This window comes from Bidens hawaiensis, unplaced genomic scaffold (assembly GCF_021521415.1).
Source record: "Bidens hawaiensis isolate Kalapana, Puna unplaced genomic scaffold, B.hawaiensis_p1.1 tig00003004_1, whole genome shotgun sequence".
NCBI lineage: Eukaryota > Viridiplantae > Streptophyta > Magnoliopsida > Asterales > Asteraceae > Bidens > Bidens hawaiensis.
Window position 1 is genome coordinate 413,305 of NW_027491161.1, and position 20,703 is coordinate 434,007.

At 38.6% G+C, this 20,703-nt stretch overlaps 1 protein-coding gene across 1 annotated transcript; it reads right to left on the bottom strand.

Annotated features, from left to right (window-relative positions):
- Positions 1-12,767: 12,767 nt before the first annotated feature.
- LOC143621954 (uncharacterized) lies at positions 12,768-18,403 on the bottom strand. Its single transcript, XM_077093222.1, is given in 8 exon segments — positions 12,768-12,812; positions 14,085-14,194; positions 14,476-14,593; positions 14,808-15,002; positions 16,402-16,581; positions 16,584-16,606; positions 16,609-16,649; positions 18,249-18,403. Coding segments are annotated over 8 exon segments (867 nt in total).
- Between the last annotated feature and the right edge of the window lie 2,300 nt (positions 18,404-20,703).

Genomic DNA, 20,703 nt, shown 5'->3' on the forward strand with positions numbered 1-20,703 from the left:
CCTGCTGAGGATATGTGGATGTTGGACACCTTTGACACGGGAAATCCGGAGTGTTGAAGTCAACCATTTTCAGTGTGATGGGACTTGTGTCTTCAACAGTCTTCTTAGCTCTCTTGATTTCCTTGACCTCGTAGAGGATCCTCTGGTTGGTCTTATTTTGCTGCTACATATAGTTCTTCATCTGTGAACATAAAACAGAAACATCATTGTTAGCAGTTATCATTTGGGAGATAGTAGTGGATTTTGGTCAGAGAAAACAGCAGTCTCCTTCTTCTAAGCAACAGTTATGGGCTTTTGTGGCTTCGTAGAGGTAGGTAATGGTGGTAAAGCCATTTGAGTCGAGACACTGGAAGCAACGGTTGTGGGAACAGCTTTTCCTTGAGAGGCCATTGAGTGATAACTTTGAAATTAGGGATTGAATAAAGGTAAGGATTTTTTTGTGATTAAAGCACCAAATGCCCCACGGTGGGTGCCAAATTGTTTTGGTCAAAAATCGGTCTTAGAATCAAGTAACCAAATTCGTGTGTGAGGATTGGTGCATGTATGAACAAATATGATCAAAGTAACAATTATAGAAAACTAACACGAAGATTTATACGAGGAAAAGCTTGGTAACTAGTATCCCGCCGACATAAAAACCTCGGGCAATGAAAACTATCACTACCGATTATATTGAACTCGAAAAAATTACAAATGGTGGAATTATAGCCGATCGTGAGTACAAAGTGTTTGCCATGAACTCTTAGTGCTAAAATGTTGTGTGTTGTGATAAACTATAATTCAATATATATATAAATAAGATTACAACGGCTAATAACTAACTTCGCTATAATCTCGGCCACGTTTTGTTTACTCTTTCCTCTTGACCGTTTAAGAGCGTGGGCGAGAAGGGTAGACCAGATTAAATATCTCATCTGTAATAATAGGAATTCCAATAAGCACGTGTTATACCAGCAAAAAAATAGATTAGAATGTAAATGAAGTCGATTGCTGAGGATCCTTTAACCACTCAGGATACTTAGTCCTGGTGACAGCTGCCAAGAGTAACTGATTTTGAGGATCAAAGATCCTGGTCCGAATAGTTACGTATACAAATACCACTATCTTGAATTATCCTTGTATTTCGTGGGCCTCTAGCGGGGTGTAAAAACTCTTATGCTAGAAAAGTTAAAACCTTTAAACCTTTGAAGGGGTTTGTGTATCCCTTAAACTTAAGAGAGATGGCCAATCTCTGTATTGTATCGTGCTCCTTGAGGATTTCTGCAAAACTTTAAAACCTTGGTGAAGGTTGGTGCTAGACAGGCTAACTCCACTTCAATGCTTAATTCAGTACATTTGTTTTGAAGAATAAAAATAATGAAAAGAACAAGGATAAGACACATACATGATATCCATCAAAGGATAACTTTTTAACATATATGAAATAGGGTTTGAGATGTATAGAATTCCATGATCTTGGAAGGATCTCTCCATCCATAGTTGCTAACCAATATGCTCATTTACCTACTTCTAATCTATTAGTTATGGACCTTCACATTTAAATGAAAATTACCAATCACTTGACTTGATACTATTCTTGAATGTCTTCCTAAGCACTAGATCACCCACTTGACTTGGAATCTTCTGATCCTTATATATTTATTGTATGCCTTAGTGATCCTCTTGTTATTGGATTCGGCTTGTCAATTTGCTTGAGAGTGGACAGGATTTGAAGTTATCATCTTAATCCGCCAACTAGTACAAAAATTTCTTGTTCTTTTCCAATGAATTGAGATCCATTGTTACATTCGTTACATGTTATTTCTACTGGGATCCCAAACCTTGTAAGGATATTACGCTTTATGAAGGATATTACTTCTTTTATTCTAACTTGTATAAATGCTTCAGCTTCGATCCATTTAGAGAAATAGTCTGTCATAGCAAGCATGAATATTTTTCCTCCAAGTGCCTTTGGTAGCTTTCTGACTATTTCCATTCCCCACTTCATGAATGGCAAGCGGATATGATTGGATGCATCACATTTTTTAGCATATTCCATAGCATCTTTTCTCATGGTTGGCCAATAGTATCCTGTTCTTAGTACTTTGGAGAAGAGTGATCTGCCCAGTGTGGTTACCACAATCCCGTTTGTGAATATCTTTTAATACCTCTTGGATCTCAAGATACTCGAGACATCTAAGATAAGGATCTGCTAATGATTTCATGTACAAAACATCATGTGATAAAATAATACATGATACTTTCATTTGAAAGGATCTATGATTGTTTTCGTTAGCTAAGATTTCTCCAGTTTGCAATTATGTCTTGATTGGAAGTATCCAAGATCCGTTTGTTCCAGGAGGATCCTGAAATTCAAATTTTCAAAGGATCCTTCTTTTGCTTCAGGATCAACTGAGTCAATTGTTGGATGTAAGATATAGATGATTGGGATTTTGCTATTTATCGGTATCTTAAGATTTGATTCGAGATTTGCTAAGGCAACAACTTCATCATTATCCTCTCTTGGAACCTGTTCTATGTTGAGGATCTTGAATTCTTTTGCCAAATCCTTGACTATTTGTAAGTACAAGGCCAATCTTTCACATTTTACTGTATAGGATCTATTAAAATGGTTAGTAATTAACAAAGAATCAAAGCGTACCTTTAGATTTCTGATCTTCATATCCTTAGCTAGTTGTAATCCTGCAATTAAAGCTTCATATTCTGCTTCATTATTTGTTGCTTGAAATCAACAACTAATGGATTGGGTATGATGTACCCCTATGCGATTTTTGTATGATTCCAAGTCCAGATCCTCTTATATTGGATGTTCCATAAGTGAATAGGATCCATGCTTCATCTATTTCATTTAGCTGTTGGACCTCCATATCTGCTTCTTATTGGATATCACTACTGAAATTAGCCATAAAATCTGCTGGAGTCTGTGATTTAGTTGCTGTTCTTGGCTCATATACAAAGTTATAAGCACTAAATTTCACAGACCATTTGGCCATCCTTCCAGACATTTTCGGCTTTCTCAAAACACACTTGATAGGATAATTAGATTTAACATGAATAACATATATCTCAAAATAATGTCTAAGTTTAGTTGATGCCATAACTAACGCAAGAATTAATTTTTCAAGATGAGAATAACTGGTCTTCGCAAGATTTTTACTTACATAATAGGCAGGATGTTGTACACCTTCATGTTCCTTGACAAGCACAACACTTATACTGGTATTGGATAGTGTCACAACCCAACCTAAGGAGGAAATGCTGGGGTGCGAACCGTGGTGCACAACTCACGAGGTACTATCGTACATTATAAAATATGACAATATCTATTTAATTTATTTATTTCAAATTTCAAATATGTACACAAATTACAAACATGATAATAATCCAAAACAAAATAACATTTTAATATGTTGCTGATGTCTAAATTCTCTGTATGTGTTCTTCACCTTAACTTCAAATCAACCAATAACCTGCATTTGCGTACAAAATAAACAGAGATTTGTCAATAACACATGTCGAGTAAGATAATCACCAGTTTTGACACTAATAATAATATATAATAATTGATAAATGATCAAACAAAATAATGTGAGTAATAATTCAATCAAACAATGAGCAAATAGTTGTGTCAGTTGGTCGTTGCCATGCGAATTGGGCATTGGCTACTATGACTAGCATACAAATGTGAGTGTCAGCTGACCATCACCATACGAATCGGGCTTTGGCTACTAAGACAGTGCATGATCATACTTTAATGTGATTATGATGGACCACTCCGAATGCGATAAAATAAACACTTAAACAAGTAGCAATTAGCATTTAATTGAAATACACATAATATTTAATTTGTGAGTTTGTGTATATATATAATATAAAAATATGATTTAGATATGTATATGTCCCCAAAAGTTGAAAAAACTAGTAAAGTAGGAGGGGAATGATATCTCAAATTATTGATTAGGCGATTGTGCGAGAAACAGGAATAAAAACACGATTAAACGAACTAGCCATCCTTGAACGTGCTGACTGAGATAAATCCGAACAGACCTGAAACTTAATGATAATAAACTATGGTTAAAACCGAGAACATATCCGCTGAAATCGATCCAAACAGATATCTAGAACTTCGGATAAGAGATATTTAACGTTTAAGCGAGCTGGTACTTACTAGAATCCAAACAGCGAGTCGGAAGTAAGGGTTTTTTTCAGTAGCCTTAAAATATCGAAACGAAAATAAAAGTCTTCTAGACAGAAAGTCAGTTCCGACCAGAATTGTTAGAAATCGATTGGTCAACTTTGTTGACTAATTTACCCTTAAACGGGCCGGAGTCCAATTGACCCGTTAAATCCCCTCAATCTCATAAATTGATTGATGGTTATTGTTCTTTGAATAAATACAGACGACTTTACAGAAGACAACTTACCTGGAAAATATCTATAACGAGGAGAAAACTGAGTCAAAGGTTTCTTCAACTTGAAAGTCAAACCGAATGATGAACTAGATGAAGAAAAACCCGAGACACCAAAGGGAAGAAGCTAGAGAACGGTGGAGATGGTTGACTTCAGTGATGGTTTAGGGTTTGAAGGTGTGGTTTGATTATATAGGCAGAGGTACAACTTGTAGAACAAGAAATCGACTCGATTAGAAAACCGATAAAATATATTGATGACGAAATCGGGTCTTGTGATCTCCAATATATCGATTAAATCATAAGGAATGACCCTAGACACTTTCCCATAGCAGATTAAATAACTTGTTGCTTAATTTTCATGATTTAGGGTCGTTTAGGGAAAGATTTAGCATTAAACGAGGATCGAAAATGAATTTGGCTGAAACTACGCACCTTCACGCGGCGCTAAGGACTCCTTTTACCAGACTTTGATATTGGTAGTTTTAGTCCCTGAAGTTCCAGAAATGCAATTTTAAGTCATTTTAAGCAATTTTAAGAGTTTATAAGGGCTATTTGGCATATTTGAAAGTTATAAAATTATAAACTAAATCAAACACAATTAATTACTAATAAATGCATGATTTTATTGATACGAAATATCCGAATTACATTCCTGAATCAGGTAAAGAAATACGAATACGAATACGAAAAATTCGAGATGTTACGGCCTCCCTACTTTAGGGAATTTCATCTCGAAATTAAGAAAATCTAAAACATAATCGTGTTATAAATAATTAAACCTTAAGGAAAATAATTTTAAATAAAATTTTAAAGTTTCCATAACATAGAACTTCTAATAGCCAGAGCAACGCTCCAAATAAAAATCTGATAAGGGTACTTATATATAGGATGTACCAGCAGTGTATTCTGACCTTATCATTTTAACATTTGTACTGTTACTCAAACTACTTTCGGTTATAGATTACGACACACAATTGTACGTATTATGATTTCCATGCGAGGACTTGGATAATTATGTTCGCGGCCATAATTACTTTGATCGTCGAATGGTCCTTATAATCCGTCCCATCGTGTGGGTTACAAAGCATTGAAAGACATAATTTTGAGAGAAAGCAAAAGTTTTGATAAATTTAAATATAAAACCAGAAGACCATCAATGTACAAAACATTTCTAAAAATGAACTTTCGAGTTGATTAATAAAACAGTGAAATTTCTAAAACATCTTTTGATGTAAAAGTATAAATCTTGAAAATTGAAAGAGAATGGATTTCTTAAAGCAGATATTGAATTGAATCGTGATGAACAAGATAAGTTAAGAGTACGATATTATAAGAAATTAATCTTCATAAATAAAAGAAACTTTTATTCATGAGATAAACCCTCGCAAAGGGTAAATAATCCAAATTGAAATTATTCAATGTCATAATTAAGTAAAGAGTCGATACAATTCATAACTTGAAAAGGACATAATAACTTAAGATAGAAATAACGAAAGCAACAAAAGTCTTCAGTGTCTTTGATAAGCTTTAGTTAACGTTGGCTTGATTCACTTGACTTGGAGTACTTGAAGGAGTTGGATCCATAAGAACTTGAGCAGTCGAGGTAGATTGATTTGGAATAGCTTGAATAGGTTGAGCTTGAATGGTTTGCAAGAGTGGGATTTTATTGAAGTAAGTTTGGTAAACTTGAGCTTACGGGTATGGGATTTGATAGGCTTGGTTTAAGTAAGAATGAGCTTGATTGACTGGAGGAGCTTGCAGAGTGTAGGGTTGATAGGTTTGAACTTGATAACCATTGGTAGTGTAGTAAGATGCATGTATAGCTTGAGCTTGGTGAGCATGGATGAGTTGAGGACACAAATTATGGAAAATTGTTGGCAATTCACGAATGTACTTTCGAATACCACGAGTCACATGTGTCACGAGGTGAGGTACTAGCAGGTTAAGCCCCTTGAAACGGTTAGAGTAGGTCGAGTTGTCCCCACCAATTTGCTTGAGTTTCCAAAACTCAGTCTCAAGCCTTTGCAGTTTATGATCGGGGCAAAATTATTTCTTCATAACTTCTTTGAGTTCATCCTAAGGCATAGTCATAACAATCTCGATTCCTTGAAGGGCTTTGAAAGTGTTCCACCAAGTGAGAGCTCGCTCGTCAAAGACGCTCGAGGCGAACTTAGTCCATTTTTTGTCCGGACATTCACAATGGATGAATATGTTCTCCATTCTCCCGAACCACCGAAGAAGTTTTGTGGAATTCTCTTCTCCAAGGTATGGGGGCTGTTTAGCGCTAGTGAAGTTCTTGAACTGGAAATTGTTCGGGGCAGTTGAAGTAGCAGAACCATTCTAGTTGAGTTTCTAGATCTATGTAACAATTGTAGGCATAGCAGCATCAAACTCCTTGGTGATTCTAGTAGGCAGACGGCTATCGCGAGAAGTAGATTAACAACGTTGATTACGACGGTGATTTCTTAGAGAAGACATTCTGTGAGGACCAAAGATGAAATTTTATGAGATGATGGGCAAGTTGTGTAAATGAGTCAATGTGAGATAATAGGGAAATGAATTTAGATAGAATTGTGCTAGTGACTTATCATGACTTGAGGATGAGTCGAGATTTAAACAATGTAAATAATTTTGAGATATGTAATTAATTAGACAATGTTTATTCTAAAAGTAAAATCCAAAAATGAAATGTTATTGGGTTGGGCTTTCATTGGGAGCTTGAGAACCCAAATTAAGTAAAGAAACATATCCAATGAGTTGGCCTACCATGAGCTTTCCTTGGCAATTTGAATGGTCCAACTAAATAACGTAGTATAAATTTTGTGAATTGGGCCTCCCATGAGCAATCCATGGCAATTTAAATGGCCAAATTAAATAACGCAACTTAAAATTTTGTGAATTGGGTCTCCCATGAGCGTTCTATGGCATTTTAATGGCCCAATTAAAATAACGAGTTACAAAGCAATTGAGTTGGTAGGCCCATGAGCGTTATATGACATTTTAACTGACCCAATTAAATAACGAATTATTAAATCAATGGAGTTGGTCGGCCCATGAGTGTTATATGGCATTTTAACTGACACAACTAAATAACGAACTAACGGATCCAAATATGAGCAGTTGGAGTATCTCGTGAACTACCACGGGTGATACGTTTCAACCAAAAATAAAATCGAAAAAACGAGTTGAGAAATGGATGGTTGGAGTGCCCATGGGTTGACATGGATTTTACACCCAGCTAAACATTTTAAAATAAATAATAATAAAATATATTCTTGGAAAATTTTCCCAAATTTAGCCACGAACCATTGTGAATTCGGTTTTTATAAAAGGAATGTAACCGACCGGTCACGTTGACCACTTAAAGTTCCGGTCGTATGGCATTTGTTTCGCTTTGGCCTATAAGATCGAGTACTATGTTCAGGTTATCCTCAAGGTAAGAAATAACGTCTTACCGTGGGTTCTCGAAACCATTTTCCCAAGACCCGACTCACAGTTCTCTCCCCCTTCCGGTTAATATAAGAACCTGTCAAACTCCCATCCCTTAAGGTGCGGGAGTAAAAACAAAACTAGCGAATTCTTAAGGAATTTCCCAAATTAAAATCAATCTACTAAATTTAAAGGAATTTAAAAATATTTTGAGAGTGAGGCATAGCCTCGGAATTTGTGTGTGCACAACATTAAAATAATAAAATAAATAAATAATCTAAATAAGTTGTAAATACATAGTAATAAGCACATAAGACAATCAAGTAGGTACGTATACGGTCCTAAGCATATTTCAAGGACATTTCTAACCACCTATCTTATAACATTCGGTTTTGATACCAATCAGTCACACCCCAACATAAGGCGAAAATGTCGGGGTGCGAACCATGGTTCACAGCTCACAAGGTACTGTCATACATTATAAAATATGACAATATCTATTTAATTTATTTATTTCAAATTTCAAATATGTGCAAAAATTACAAACATGACAATAATAATCCAAAACGAAATAACATGTAAATATTCTTTATTTTTAATGTCTATAGTCTCTCTATGTGTTCTTCACCTTAACTTCAAATTAACCGATAACCTGCATATGCATACAAAATAAACAGAGATTTGTAAACAACACATGTTGTGTGAGATAATCACCAGTTTTGGCACTAATAATAACATATAATAACTGATAAATGAGCAAACAAAATAATGTGAGTTATAATTCAATCAAACCATGAGCAAATAGTTGTGTCAGTTGGCCATTGCCATGCGAATTGGACATTGACTACTATGACTAGCATACAAATGTGAGCGTCGGGCGACCATCACCATGCGAATCGGGCTTTGGCTACTAAGACGGCGTATGATCATATTTTAATGTGATTATGATGGACTACTCCGAATGCGATAAAATAAACACCTAAACAAGTAGCAATTAGCATTTTATTGAAATACATACAATATTTACATTTGCGAGTTTGTGTATATATATAATATAAAAATATGAATTAGATATGAATATGTCCCCGAAAGTTGTAAAAATCAGTAAAATAGGAGGGGAATGATATCTTACCTTATTGATTAGGCAAGTGTGCGAGAAATAAGAATAAAACCACAATAAAACGAACGAACCGTCCTTTAACATGCTGACTGAGATAAATCCGAACAGACCTGAAACTTAGAGATAATAAACTATGATTAAAATAAATGTTCAATTATGCCAGTTTTTTAGAAGTACTGGTTGTTCAATTGAAAAGCTGTTGTTTTTTTTTTTCTTGTTATTTAGTGGACAACGCAACTCAAGGTTGTAAATAAAGTTAGCCTTAGTCAAACACCAAAAACCTACAATATTGTTAAGTTTCGAATTGTATTTACAAGTTTCGTTGTTGGAACGTTTGATTCACTTGTAACTAAAGAAATCACCTATAATTATTTTATCTGATCCAACTTAGGATTATACATTCTAAATTTTATATAATTTGATATTTTAATAACTAGAATTTTGTTTGGTCTTATTCTTTCAAGTGGTTGTAAAGAGCATTTTTTTTCTGATTAAAAATGTCTTTTACTGTTGTAAAAGTTATTTTACTATATGAGCGATCTCTTAACAAACAACTCATGGGTGTGTTTACTGAAGGTTTATTGTTCTTGATAAGCAAATTATCTATGAATGACATGCTAGAATTATCAAATTAAGGGGGTGTTAAATTACATATTTTTCTTGTCGATTTTATAATCCTTATTATATGTGATTCTGATTATTGTTCTTCTCATTTTCATGTTGGGCCACTCACTCCTGTTGTGAGTAGAGATGCACAAAAAACCCGAATCCGGAACGGACTCGAAAAAAATACCCGGAACCGGTTTTTATTATACCTGGGTTTTCAATACCCGAACCTGTACCCGACCCTACCCGTAGGGTACGGATAGGGTATGCATTTCATTACCAAAACCCGTACCCAGACCCGATTTATACCCGGTAATACCCGAAAACCTGAATCGGTTCCATACCCGAAACCGGGCTTTTCCAATACCCGAAACCAGGTTTTTCAAATACCCGATCTATATCCGAAATTACCTGAAAAATACATGGAAAAATACCCTAAAATACCCTTAAAAATTGTAACAACTTAAAAAATCCAATCTATACCCGAAAAAAACCCGGAAAAAAACCAAAAAAAACCCAAAAATAGGGTTTTTCAATACCCGGAAATAGGGTATTCAAATACCTGGCTTTAGAATACCCGGTTCTATACCCAACCCGAACCCGATGCATAGGGTATGGTTTTTAGAGATAATACCCGAACCTGAAACTGACTCGTGTATTACCAATACCCGATTTTCCAATACCCGGTCATACCCGAACCCGGGTATTTTAAAAACCCGATTTGTGCACCTCTAGTTGTGAGCTTATGGATTCAACAACCAACCCATTCCTTAGTCCCTACTGGTTAGAGGTGAAAAAAAAACCCTAACTCGGAACCAGACCCGAAAATAGAACCCGGAACCGATTTTTTTTATACCCAGGTTTTTAATACTCGAACCCATACCCGACCCTACCTGTAAGGTACGGATAGGGTATGCATTTCAGTAACAAAACCCGTACCCGAACCGGACCTGATTTGTACCCGGTAATACCCGAAAACCGGAACTGGTTCCACACCGGGAACCGGGTTTTTCCAATACCCGAAATCAGGTTTTTCAAATACTCGATCTATACCCCAAAAATACCTGAAAAATATTCGATAAATACCCATAAAAAGTGCAACTCTCTTAAATATCCAATCTATACCAGAAAAATACCCAGAAAAATCCCAAAAATAAGGTTTTTTCAATACCTGGAAATAGGGTATTCAAATACCTAGTTTTAGAGTACCTGGTTCTATACCTGACCCGAACAGATACATAGGGTATGATATTTAGAGACAATACCTGGACCCGGACCCGACCCGGGTATTGCCAATACCCGATTTTCCAATACCCACCCGATTTCATACCCGAACCCGGGTATTTGAAAAACCCGATTTGTGCACCTCTACTACTGGCTACTACATAATATGGACCCAAAAGAACGTTTGACCTTGACATCCCACGTATCTCATCAGTTTGGAAACTCCGACTCTTATATGGAAGCTCCGACGTAATGCGTGTGGAAGGTTTGGCAGGTTCAACGGCTACTCTCTTCTCCCCACGGCCATTTATTCATCATCTCCACCAAGGATCAAGTATGGAAGAACAAATAAACCAATAAACGTTCTTGCTTATGGCCTATTTCTAAAGTTTAAAACCCGTACAAATCATCTCCATGGCTTCTTTGTGCGTTATTTTGTTCTAGGATCTTCTATTGCTCAATTTTCCGCTCTTCAAATCTTAGTCTTATTTGTCTTCGATTGCTTATCTTTTGATTTTTATGTAAATTCATTATTTTCGATAAAGATCATACCATTACCATTTCTTCGTGAATCATGTAATTGCCATTTAGGATTAAATACTGTCTTTCAAGCAATAGGCAAGCCGGTTGGATATACTTGAAGCAATAAGTCAAATCTACCATTTGGCATTTGCTATTTAGTCAAAAATTGGCATATATGTATTTATATATATATATCCACAATCAGACCGGGATTACATGCATATTGATACAAGCCCATGTTCCAGTCAAATGGACTGGTGCAAGCTAAAAGTAGAATTAAGTTAGGAATAGATTTAGCGGGGTAGTCACTTTCCCCACGTTTCATGTTAGCTTTGCATGTTTTTCTTATTATTCTCCAAATAAAGTGCATGTAGTGTAGGCTAGCATTTCTATTTAAGCATTTGTACTTCAAATAAAAAAGGACACAAAATAATTTGAATGCAAGTTTATTTACGTTTATATTCACCCCCTCTAAAGGTCATCTTCTTCATCTATATTATTTGGAGCTTGATCCACTCAACGGATCCTTATCACATAAATACAGAAAAATTTAGACGTTCTTATGATAGACCACCAAAAACTAGATAGCAAATGTTCAAAAGAAATGAATGGGTACTTTGGTAGTTTGGCTTATAACTATCACATCTAATTATTTACTGCCCACGAATAAGATGATATATACTAGTGTTGCATACGGACATATAACAAAATAACAAATCATCAATCTCAACTACGGGTGATGACCCTGAACATGACACTAAAATAGATGCTTTAAATAATCACATATTATTACAAGTTTAATAGATGTACAGGTGGTGTTTTCTGCTTTCCCGGTTTATTTAACAAGACTATGTTTTAGTTAACCATACAAGTCAACCTTCCAACCCATTTACTCCAACAAATCGACACACCAACCATTTTAACACGTTTATTACAACCTTGCTACTCCTATTGACATATTTACAACTTGATTACAATTAGTCAATGAGTGACTCATAGATCAATTGGTTAAGAAAGTCATTTTCACGTTACGCTATTTAGAATATTTCTAAGTTAGATTTGATTTTAATGACACGAGAAAATAAGTATGTCATGTTCATGTTAAAAAATTCAATCCACAAGTTGTCAATCCTATAAGCTGCATGCCAATGACACGAATAACTCGTTAATTTCAACACCCTTTTTTCCCAATATTCCTACAACTTACATGCATCATCGTCACATGTTAGACATTATCAAGTCGAGTGACCATTTTCTAATACAAATTTGATGCCATTCTTTCATAGAATTTTACATCGTCGTACTGGCTGATGTCTCCTAAATAATACTAGCATGGGATAATAACCTTAAATATGATCAAATATTTAAGTGAATCTTGTATCTTTTTTTTTCTTTCAAATTTTCTATCGCAGATGCACTGAAAGAAGCCATGAAAAAGCGTAGAAGTTCGGTTATCAATGATTTCTGTTACAGGAGATGTGCCTATAGGAAGCAGCAGCCTGATTAAAGAAATGAATGAGAGGCCATCAGATGCATTGGCTAAGAATGAGTGGATTTGGGTTATGTGTGACCTATTAGACCGTGCGTAGTGGAGGTTTTCCCCACCCAAAAAGCCCCCAAAGTGCCGGGAACACCCCCACCCCCCCCGACTGCTTTGGAAGGGGGGGGGGGGGTGAGCGCTTCCCACTGAACATCAGTGGGGGAGAAGAGGTTGATGGTGAAGTGGGGGAGAAGAGGTTGATGGTGATTGGTTACTTTATATGTTTTTTTTTTTAAATATGAAAATAATAATGAGATAATGATTTGAAGAGTCTCTATCCACTACACCCTTTTAGCTAACCCCCCCTCCCCTTATGATGACGTGGCGCCACATGGCGCTAAACGCCCTATAGAGTTTCCATCCACTACACCCTTTTAGCCAACCCCCCCTCCCCTTATGATGACGTGGCGTCACATGGCGCTAAACGCGCTATAGAGACTCTATCCACTACACATGGTCTAATAGGTCAAGTGCTAACTAGAAGGTAGAGTTAATTACACGGATGTTTATTCCCCACCTTTTTAGAGTTACGTTGTAAGTCCTACTCTTCACTTAAACGTAAGACAGATGGTCCTTGGAGTGGGTGGAAGTAAACTTTTCTATTAAATTTTAATTGAAAAAAAAAACAAAATAACCTTAATGTTAAAAAAATCAAAATATTAAAGGTTTTATGAGACCCTCATTTTACTATCTCATAAGCTGAGAGGAAGGCATGGAAAATGGACAAAGCACATGTATCATCCGTGTAATTAACTCAAAAAGGAAATATGCCAATTATGCTAGCAACGCACATAACCTATATCTTTTTATACAAATAACTCAATATGTTTTCTGTAGGCATATGTATCACATGCATTATTTATAAACCGGGCTGACAATTAGGTACCTGTTAATCAAAAAAGTGGGATATGTGATTTTTTTACCTTTTTAAATAACTGAAATTAGTAGGCTAGACTCCATCATTTTCCCTTATTGGTACATGAAACTTAAAACTGTCTTATAGTCATGACATATAAAGTAGTTAAACGAGTCGTAACTATGTTTGATACATATGTTAAGTGCGTCGTCTCTAACATGCTAAACCCGTTAAGACACGAATTGCCAGCCCTCCTATAAAACAAAAATTTGACCAAAAAGTGTGACCGGACCAAACAAAAAACGTACCAATTTGAACCATATTTCCACCACAATTAAAAATATAATCTCCTTTAAGACGAGCTTCACATTGTACCTGATCATCGCCAAATTTGGTAACTGCGTATGTACTCTTCCTCTTCTTGCTACAAGCTGTGTTCACTATTTCCACCCTAGATTCTTCAACAAAATTTTGATCTATCACTTCTGCAATGTTAACGATTATGACAAAAATATGAATTATAAGTTCAAATATTGTCTCACATGATCATGAATGTGATGACGTAAGTGCATAACTGGGCTAACATCTAGACCCATTAAGGCGTTAATCATGGGCTCATGGCGTTGGCCCATTGGGCCTGGACCAGCAAACTTCAAATAGCCCATGGGGATTGACATCTAGTATGTTGCATACATGCTACCAGAATTACAAAGACTAGTTAAAAGAACATGCATGCATTTCACTTGCTTTTACATAATAAAAGCACCTGTGTTACTGCAACTTGTTGATGCCGGTTTTCCTTCTGTAGCTCCTTGTTCATTTCTATTTCTAAAATGTTGGATCCATGGATTACTTGACCAAAGCCCGTTCTGTAAAACCTGAAACTGAAATATACAAGATGTCAGAATATCAATGTAGTGTCGAAATTAACGTTTAGCAAGCAGTATTATAAGTTTATAATCAAAGAAGGGATCCAGTACCGCTTTAGTGTCATACTCTTGTTTATCATAAACTCATACTTTTGCGCATTAAATTCTTCCATAAATATGAATTTGAACAAACGAACATTAGGTTTATATGCAATTTGCTATTTCAAACCTGGCCAGAAGGGCAATAGTTGTTGGCATGAATTCCCCTAGATGACGTCGAATCTGAAGAGCACTCGCTTTCAATTTTCCAGTTTCGCGTATCCAAAGAATTATATAACTGGTCAACAAAAGAAGCTTCCATTGACTTTAGGTATAAACTATGTTTTTCGTTGGTCCATAATGATAATCCTCTTTTTGGCGATTCCTGAGACAACAATTGTTTAAAAAGTATCAAAACGGAGCATAGAATTCATGTAGTGTATGGCTAAATATATGACTCTAAAAAGTTGGCCATCAAAGATACCTAAAAGGGCTAAATAGCAACAACAGAACATGACTGACAGAAACATCTTCATAACAAATGCTGCATGTAAATGCATTAAGATTTTGGCCATCAAGGACTCAATGTGTTTGTAATCGATTTTAATTACACATTTAATGATTTTCTGGAATATCCCACACACCATTTGCCCGTGCTCCTAATCCTCTGTCCATATCTAATACCTTATCGTGTTTAAAAAAAGGTTTATAGTACAATTGGTATAGCCTAGAATATTGTTAAAGCCTTCCACAGTTCATTCCATCGCAATCAAACTCACAATAACTAACTGATGGTGAAAACATGAAAGAAAATAGAAAACGATCACGAGCGGTGTGTGTCTTAACAATTTCCACCAAGTAACTTCCTTATTTGTAAGCAAACCATCACGAAGATATTGTTGAAACATTGAAACTATCCATGAATACTGTATTTGTTGCCGAGTATGAACTGCGGTTTTCGTTCATATGGTTTGTTCAAATTTGCAATTTTCGTCCCTAAGGTTTCATTTACGTTGTAATTTTCGTCAGTAAGGTTTCGATTTTATTGCGACTTTCATCCCTGTGGTTTGTTAAAATATGTTAACGAAAAGGACGAAAATTGCAATGAAAATGAAACCTTAGTGACGAAAATTGCAAATTTTAAATTTTTAGACTGAAATGGTAAATTTTGAATGAATAAACCACAGTGACGAAAACCACAGTTCACTCTTTGTAATTTCAAATATTAGCCTTAAGACCAAGCGTAGTGGGCATTAAAGACGATGATGAGGAAGGGATTCAGGTGTTATACACCATTACAACCCTCAACAAAGACGAAGAAAAAGTTGCAGGTGCCATCGCAATGGCGAGAGTTAGGGAAAGGGGAGGTTGGCCACATGTATCTCCAACCAATCACATTAACCTATATATTTTTTTATATTAAAAAAAACATTAGATAACAATTATGTTGTTACTTGTTAGTTAAACCAACATACGTGCTTGATGGTTTAGTTAGTGAATATCTCTCAGCCTACAGCTGCGTCCACTACACTTAGTCCAACAACTCGTTAAATAAACCCCAAAATCCAACCAAAAAACACATAAGAATCACAAACTTCATTTAAATTCAAAAAAATGAATTCCAACTAGTTTGATTGAAATCAAGAAAATGCTCACTCAAATGTTATGGGGCCAAGATACCCATAACAATGATAACATCATAACTATTATTCCTTGAACAAAATAAAAAAGAAGTTTTATATAAATCTTTATGAACATAGAAACTAAACAAACCTTGAACTTACAATAAATGAACTCTCTTCCTGGTCCACAATGTCAGTCAGACCACCATTGTTTCCGGTGGTCTCCGGCGCCGGTGGAGGAAGCGTGTGCTCCATATCACAATAATAATAATAATAATATAACAATGGGTTACAGTTTGCAAAGAGAGGTGGAAAAGAGGGTTGTTGAATTTGAGTTTGGTGGGGAAGTGCCAGATGTCGTATGGTTTCCACATGGTACGAGGCCACGTAAGCACAAGTTTATGCTTTGGCTTTAGATATTTTTGATTCGCAGATGATCTTTGTTTGTACGGTCTAGATATTTTTGTTAGCTTCTCAAAATATCCAACGCTTGTACTTTAATTTATTCGAGTTAGATCACTCGTAGTGGTTGGGGAAAAGGATTTGGCTCCGCCACCGTGCACAACAAATGTTATGTACCCAATGAACCGGGCTAAAACGAACCAAAAAACGACAGGACAGGGCGATGTGTGAGGAAACACTAGATCGAACTGGGTAGTCCGATGGGGTATATCCCCAGATGTGAATATTCTGAAGGGCTATGAGAACAGATCCAAGCTGACGCCTGCAAAACAGAACACCGTTGAGTCTCGTTACGGGAAGGACAGAGTTGGGAGGGGGGGGGGGTCTTCCCGTAACCACCCTCCGGCGTGAGAATAAGTATCGTACTTTGATCAGAATAAAGTAAGACACAGTATGTAATCGCTTAAGGCTTGAGAGTGTGAATGAATACCTCGAAGATATGATCTTCGTATTTGTAGCCGAAGGTGGAGGAAAGGTGATTGGTGGAGTTGTCACTATCAAGTTATTCCCCCTCTACCTGAATGGACACGCGTCGGGTTTTTATTGGATATGACAGCCTGGACCCGTTTATAGTGCAGCCATTATCTGTGCATGTCGTGGGATGGCCATTACGTGTCCAGGTGTCTTCTTTCCATTGGCCGATGTCGCTATCAGGAGGTTTTGATTTTGAGGGAATCTTCTAGAAATAGTTTGTTACAACTGCTCTTCCATATCACGTGGGGATCATGCGTATGATGAATCCCTTGAGTTATTTGTCGATTCCTTCCGCGGATGCTCGTGTGACCGTCCGCGGGTTATGGCGGAGTTCCACGAAGTGTGTTGGATTGTGGACTGCTGTACCAATTCACTTGTTCCTTGCACGGATGTCTTTTGGCGATCCGCAGGTTGGTTGATGGATCCGTGGGATGCGGATGTCTTTGACGATCCGCGGGTCGGATAAGGGATCCGTGGGTAGCTTTGCTACCCTCCCTCTATAAGTCCCCCCAGTCCATTGTTGCTTCCGTGAGTCGATTCGCGGGTGGAATTATGGACTTTTGTCTTTTGTCGCGGGTTGCAACTACTAGTCCTTTAGGATTCCTTTTGCTTTTGAACTGGGGTACTGTTTAGGCGTCTGTGATGTGACGTCTGCTGTCTGAGTCGTGTCAGGAGTGGTACTCGAGGTCGGTGCACGAAGTTTTAGGCGGCATGTTTAAAATCATTTTGTGTTGACAGTTCCCACCTAACGTGTCACCGCTTGGTTGGTTGTCTGCTGGGGCTGAACTGTCTCCCTCTCTCTTCGCATTAATTGCGATGTGTATATATAGGGGAGGCCGTTTCACTTTCCGATTTACTTGCAAAAATTTTCTTTTGAGCCTATCCATCTTCTCTCTGTTCATTTTCTTCCTCCAACTCTTTTTTCCTTTTCTGATCAAACATGGCTGGTGGCTAGAAGGGGGGTCGGGCTAAAGAAGCCAAGCAAGATTCGTCGAAGGGACTAGTGGAGAACATATGTATCAATTGAAAGGTTAATGACTTCCAAGATATTGTCAACCTTTATGGGTTGGCACCGGAGTGGGGGCTGGAGCTTCCTTCTCCTGGTTCTACGGCCAATCAGCCGCCGGCCGAGAAGATTGCTTTGTATGGTGAGTCGTTCACCACATGCAATTTCCGGTTGCCTATCACCAGGTTTTTCGGTGATTTCTTGGTTGCTACTGGGATTCATATTTCCCAGTTGCATCTGTTCGGAGTAATGAGGCTCTGACACTTCGAATTCTGCAAGGCTCTAGCGATGGAACCCACAGTAGATCGCTTTCTTGCGATCTACAAGATTCAGACCCGCGGCAGCTGGTTTAGCTTCGCCGTCTAGGGGAAGGCGATAGGGACTGAGCCTCCGAGGAGCGCTCATGAATGGAAAAACAAATTTTTGTGGGTCAATGCGGACGTTATTCCGCTAGCCATGACCCGCCGCTCGCTGACCTCCAAATTCTCCCTTCCTGCTGCAGACACCGAGGGTCAGGAGTGGTTCCTGGAGTTGACGCGGACTCCTACTCCGATGGGTCTGATCCCTGAGTCCACGTTGGTCTAAGTGGGGATGAGCCGCCTTTGGCCATATCCTGCGGAGCAGCCATACTTCTCCCGGGACGACGGACGTAAGTTTCCCTTCTACTGTACCTGTAAGTGTTTTTTATGTTTTCCTTATGTTTGCTTACTTTTCTTACTGGGGAGTGTTCATTGTTTGAGGTTCTTATTCCCACCGTCGTGGGAGATATGTTCAGGATGCCCTTGGAGATGTATCAAGAGCCTGTTCTTGATCACTTCAAGGGTAATTTTCTTTTTCCCACCCGCGGCCGCACAGAGCCGGTGGTCACTGAGTCCGCGGTGGCTTAAGGTGTGTATATTCTTAAACCTAAACCTCTTAGCGTTATGCATCCGGATGGGACGATAGTCCTTTCTTCTAGTGATGAATCCTCAGTGAGGGTTCCCCGCCGGGTACTCCAAAGAGTTTTCATGCTGACGTGTTGCGTGCTATTGCAGATCTTGTCCCTCGCAGGAAGAGAGCGGATCTTGCCGGTGTATCCGGCCTGAACAAGGATTCTGATGCCGATGAACCCGCTGGTGGGGAGGCTGATGTGGATGTGGATCCCGTTGGCGGGGAGACTTCCAATACTGCCGATGATCCCGCTGGTGGGGATGCATCTAGGGGTGCTGATGATCCCGCTGGTGGGGAAGCATCTAGGGGTGCTGATGATCCCGCTGGTGGGGAGGCACCCAGGAACGCCGATGATCCCGCCGGTGGGGAGGCTTTTAAAGTTGGAGGTGAGCGACCACCTCTAAAGAAGATCAAGCTGACCCGGCTCTAGGACCGAGTCAAGAAGAGGGCTGTTATCCGACAGCCTTCAGGTACCTGGAAGTTTTGTTTTAAATTTTGTGTAGACGTGATTTAACTTTGTTTTTTGGATTAACAGCTGTCGTTGCGCCACATCCGTCTTCTCCGCCTCCGGAGGTTTTGCAGAAGGTTAGTGAGGATGTGCCTCCTGAGGATGTCCATATGCCGCCACCTGAGGTAGTGGTGGAAACGGAGGTTGTGCCACCAAAAGATGCATCTATAACCCTTCCAGTTTCCACAGGTGAAGGGGCGGAGTCCTCTAATCAAGGGGACTCCTTTCGCCCCTCATGGAACCTTGGCCCTTACGTGCTTTTTACCGATCCGCATGTGTGCCAAGAGTTCTTTGAGCATTGCCTCTCGCCCTCTGAGTGTAACAGGATACACTCCCAAACTCAGGCTAGTCTGGCTCAATCACTTAGCTATCACTTGGCTAATGTGTTGTCGGCTAGCCGTGAGGTATTTAAGGGTTGGGTGGTCGGTCAAACCGACCTTGAGAGCGCCGTTCAACGCATGGTCGAAGCTGAAGCGGCGAGGGATGTCGCCCAGGCGGAGGCCAAGAAAAATGAAGCTGCCCTCCTGGCCGCCTAGGAGAAGAACAAGCGTTTGGAGGAGCGGATAGCCGCTCAGGTCAAGTTTGTCGCCGCCCGGGATGAGGATGTCCGGAGGCTTGCGGTGGAGGTGAAGGAGAAGGATAATTGCCTTGCTTCCGTTTCTAAAGAGAAGGCAGATCTGGAGGAGGCCTTCACCAATGCCTCGGATGAACGGCATTGGCTTATGAAATTCGGCATCCCCAAGGTAAACACTTTGATTATGTTTGTCTTATGAGAATATTATGTTGACCTTTTCCTGGACTAGATTGTCAGGCTTATCAAGGAAGGTCCTGAGCTTGGGGATTGCTTGGCTGACTTATTGGTCAGCTCGTCGTGGGTGGGTCGTCAAGCTGGCTTCCAGGAGAGGTACACCATGGCTCGCGAGGGACGTCTGCCTATAGAATTTGAGCTTCAAGGCCAGGACTGTCAAAAGGAGTATGACGCGCGGATGGAATCCTTTGATACTCTTTCCTTTGACATCCTGAAGTATATAGAGGAGAACCGTCACGAGCCCAATGCTGTTGGTGAGTTGCGCCTTCATGTAAA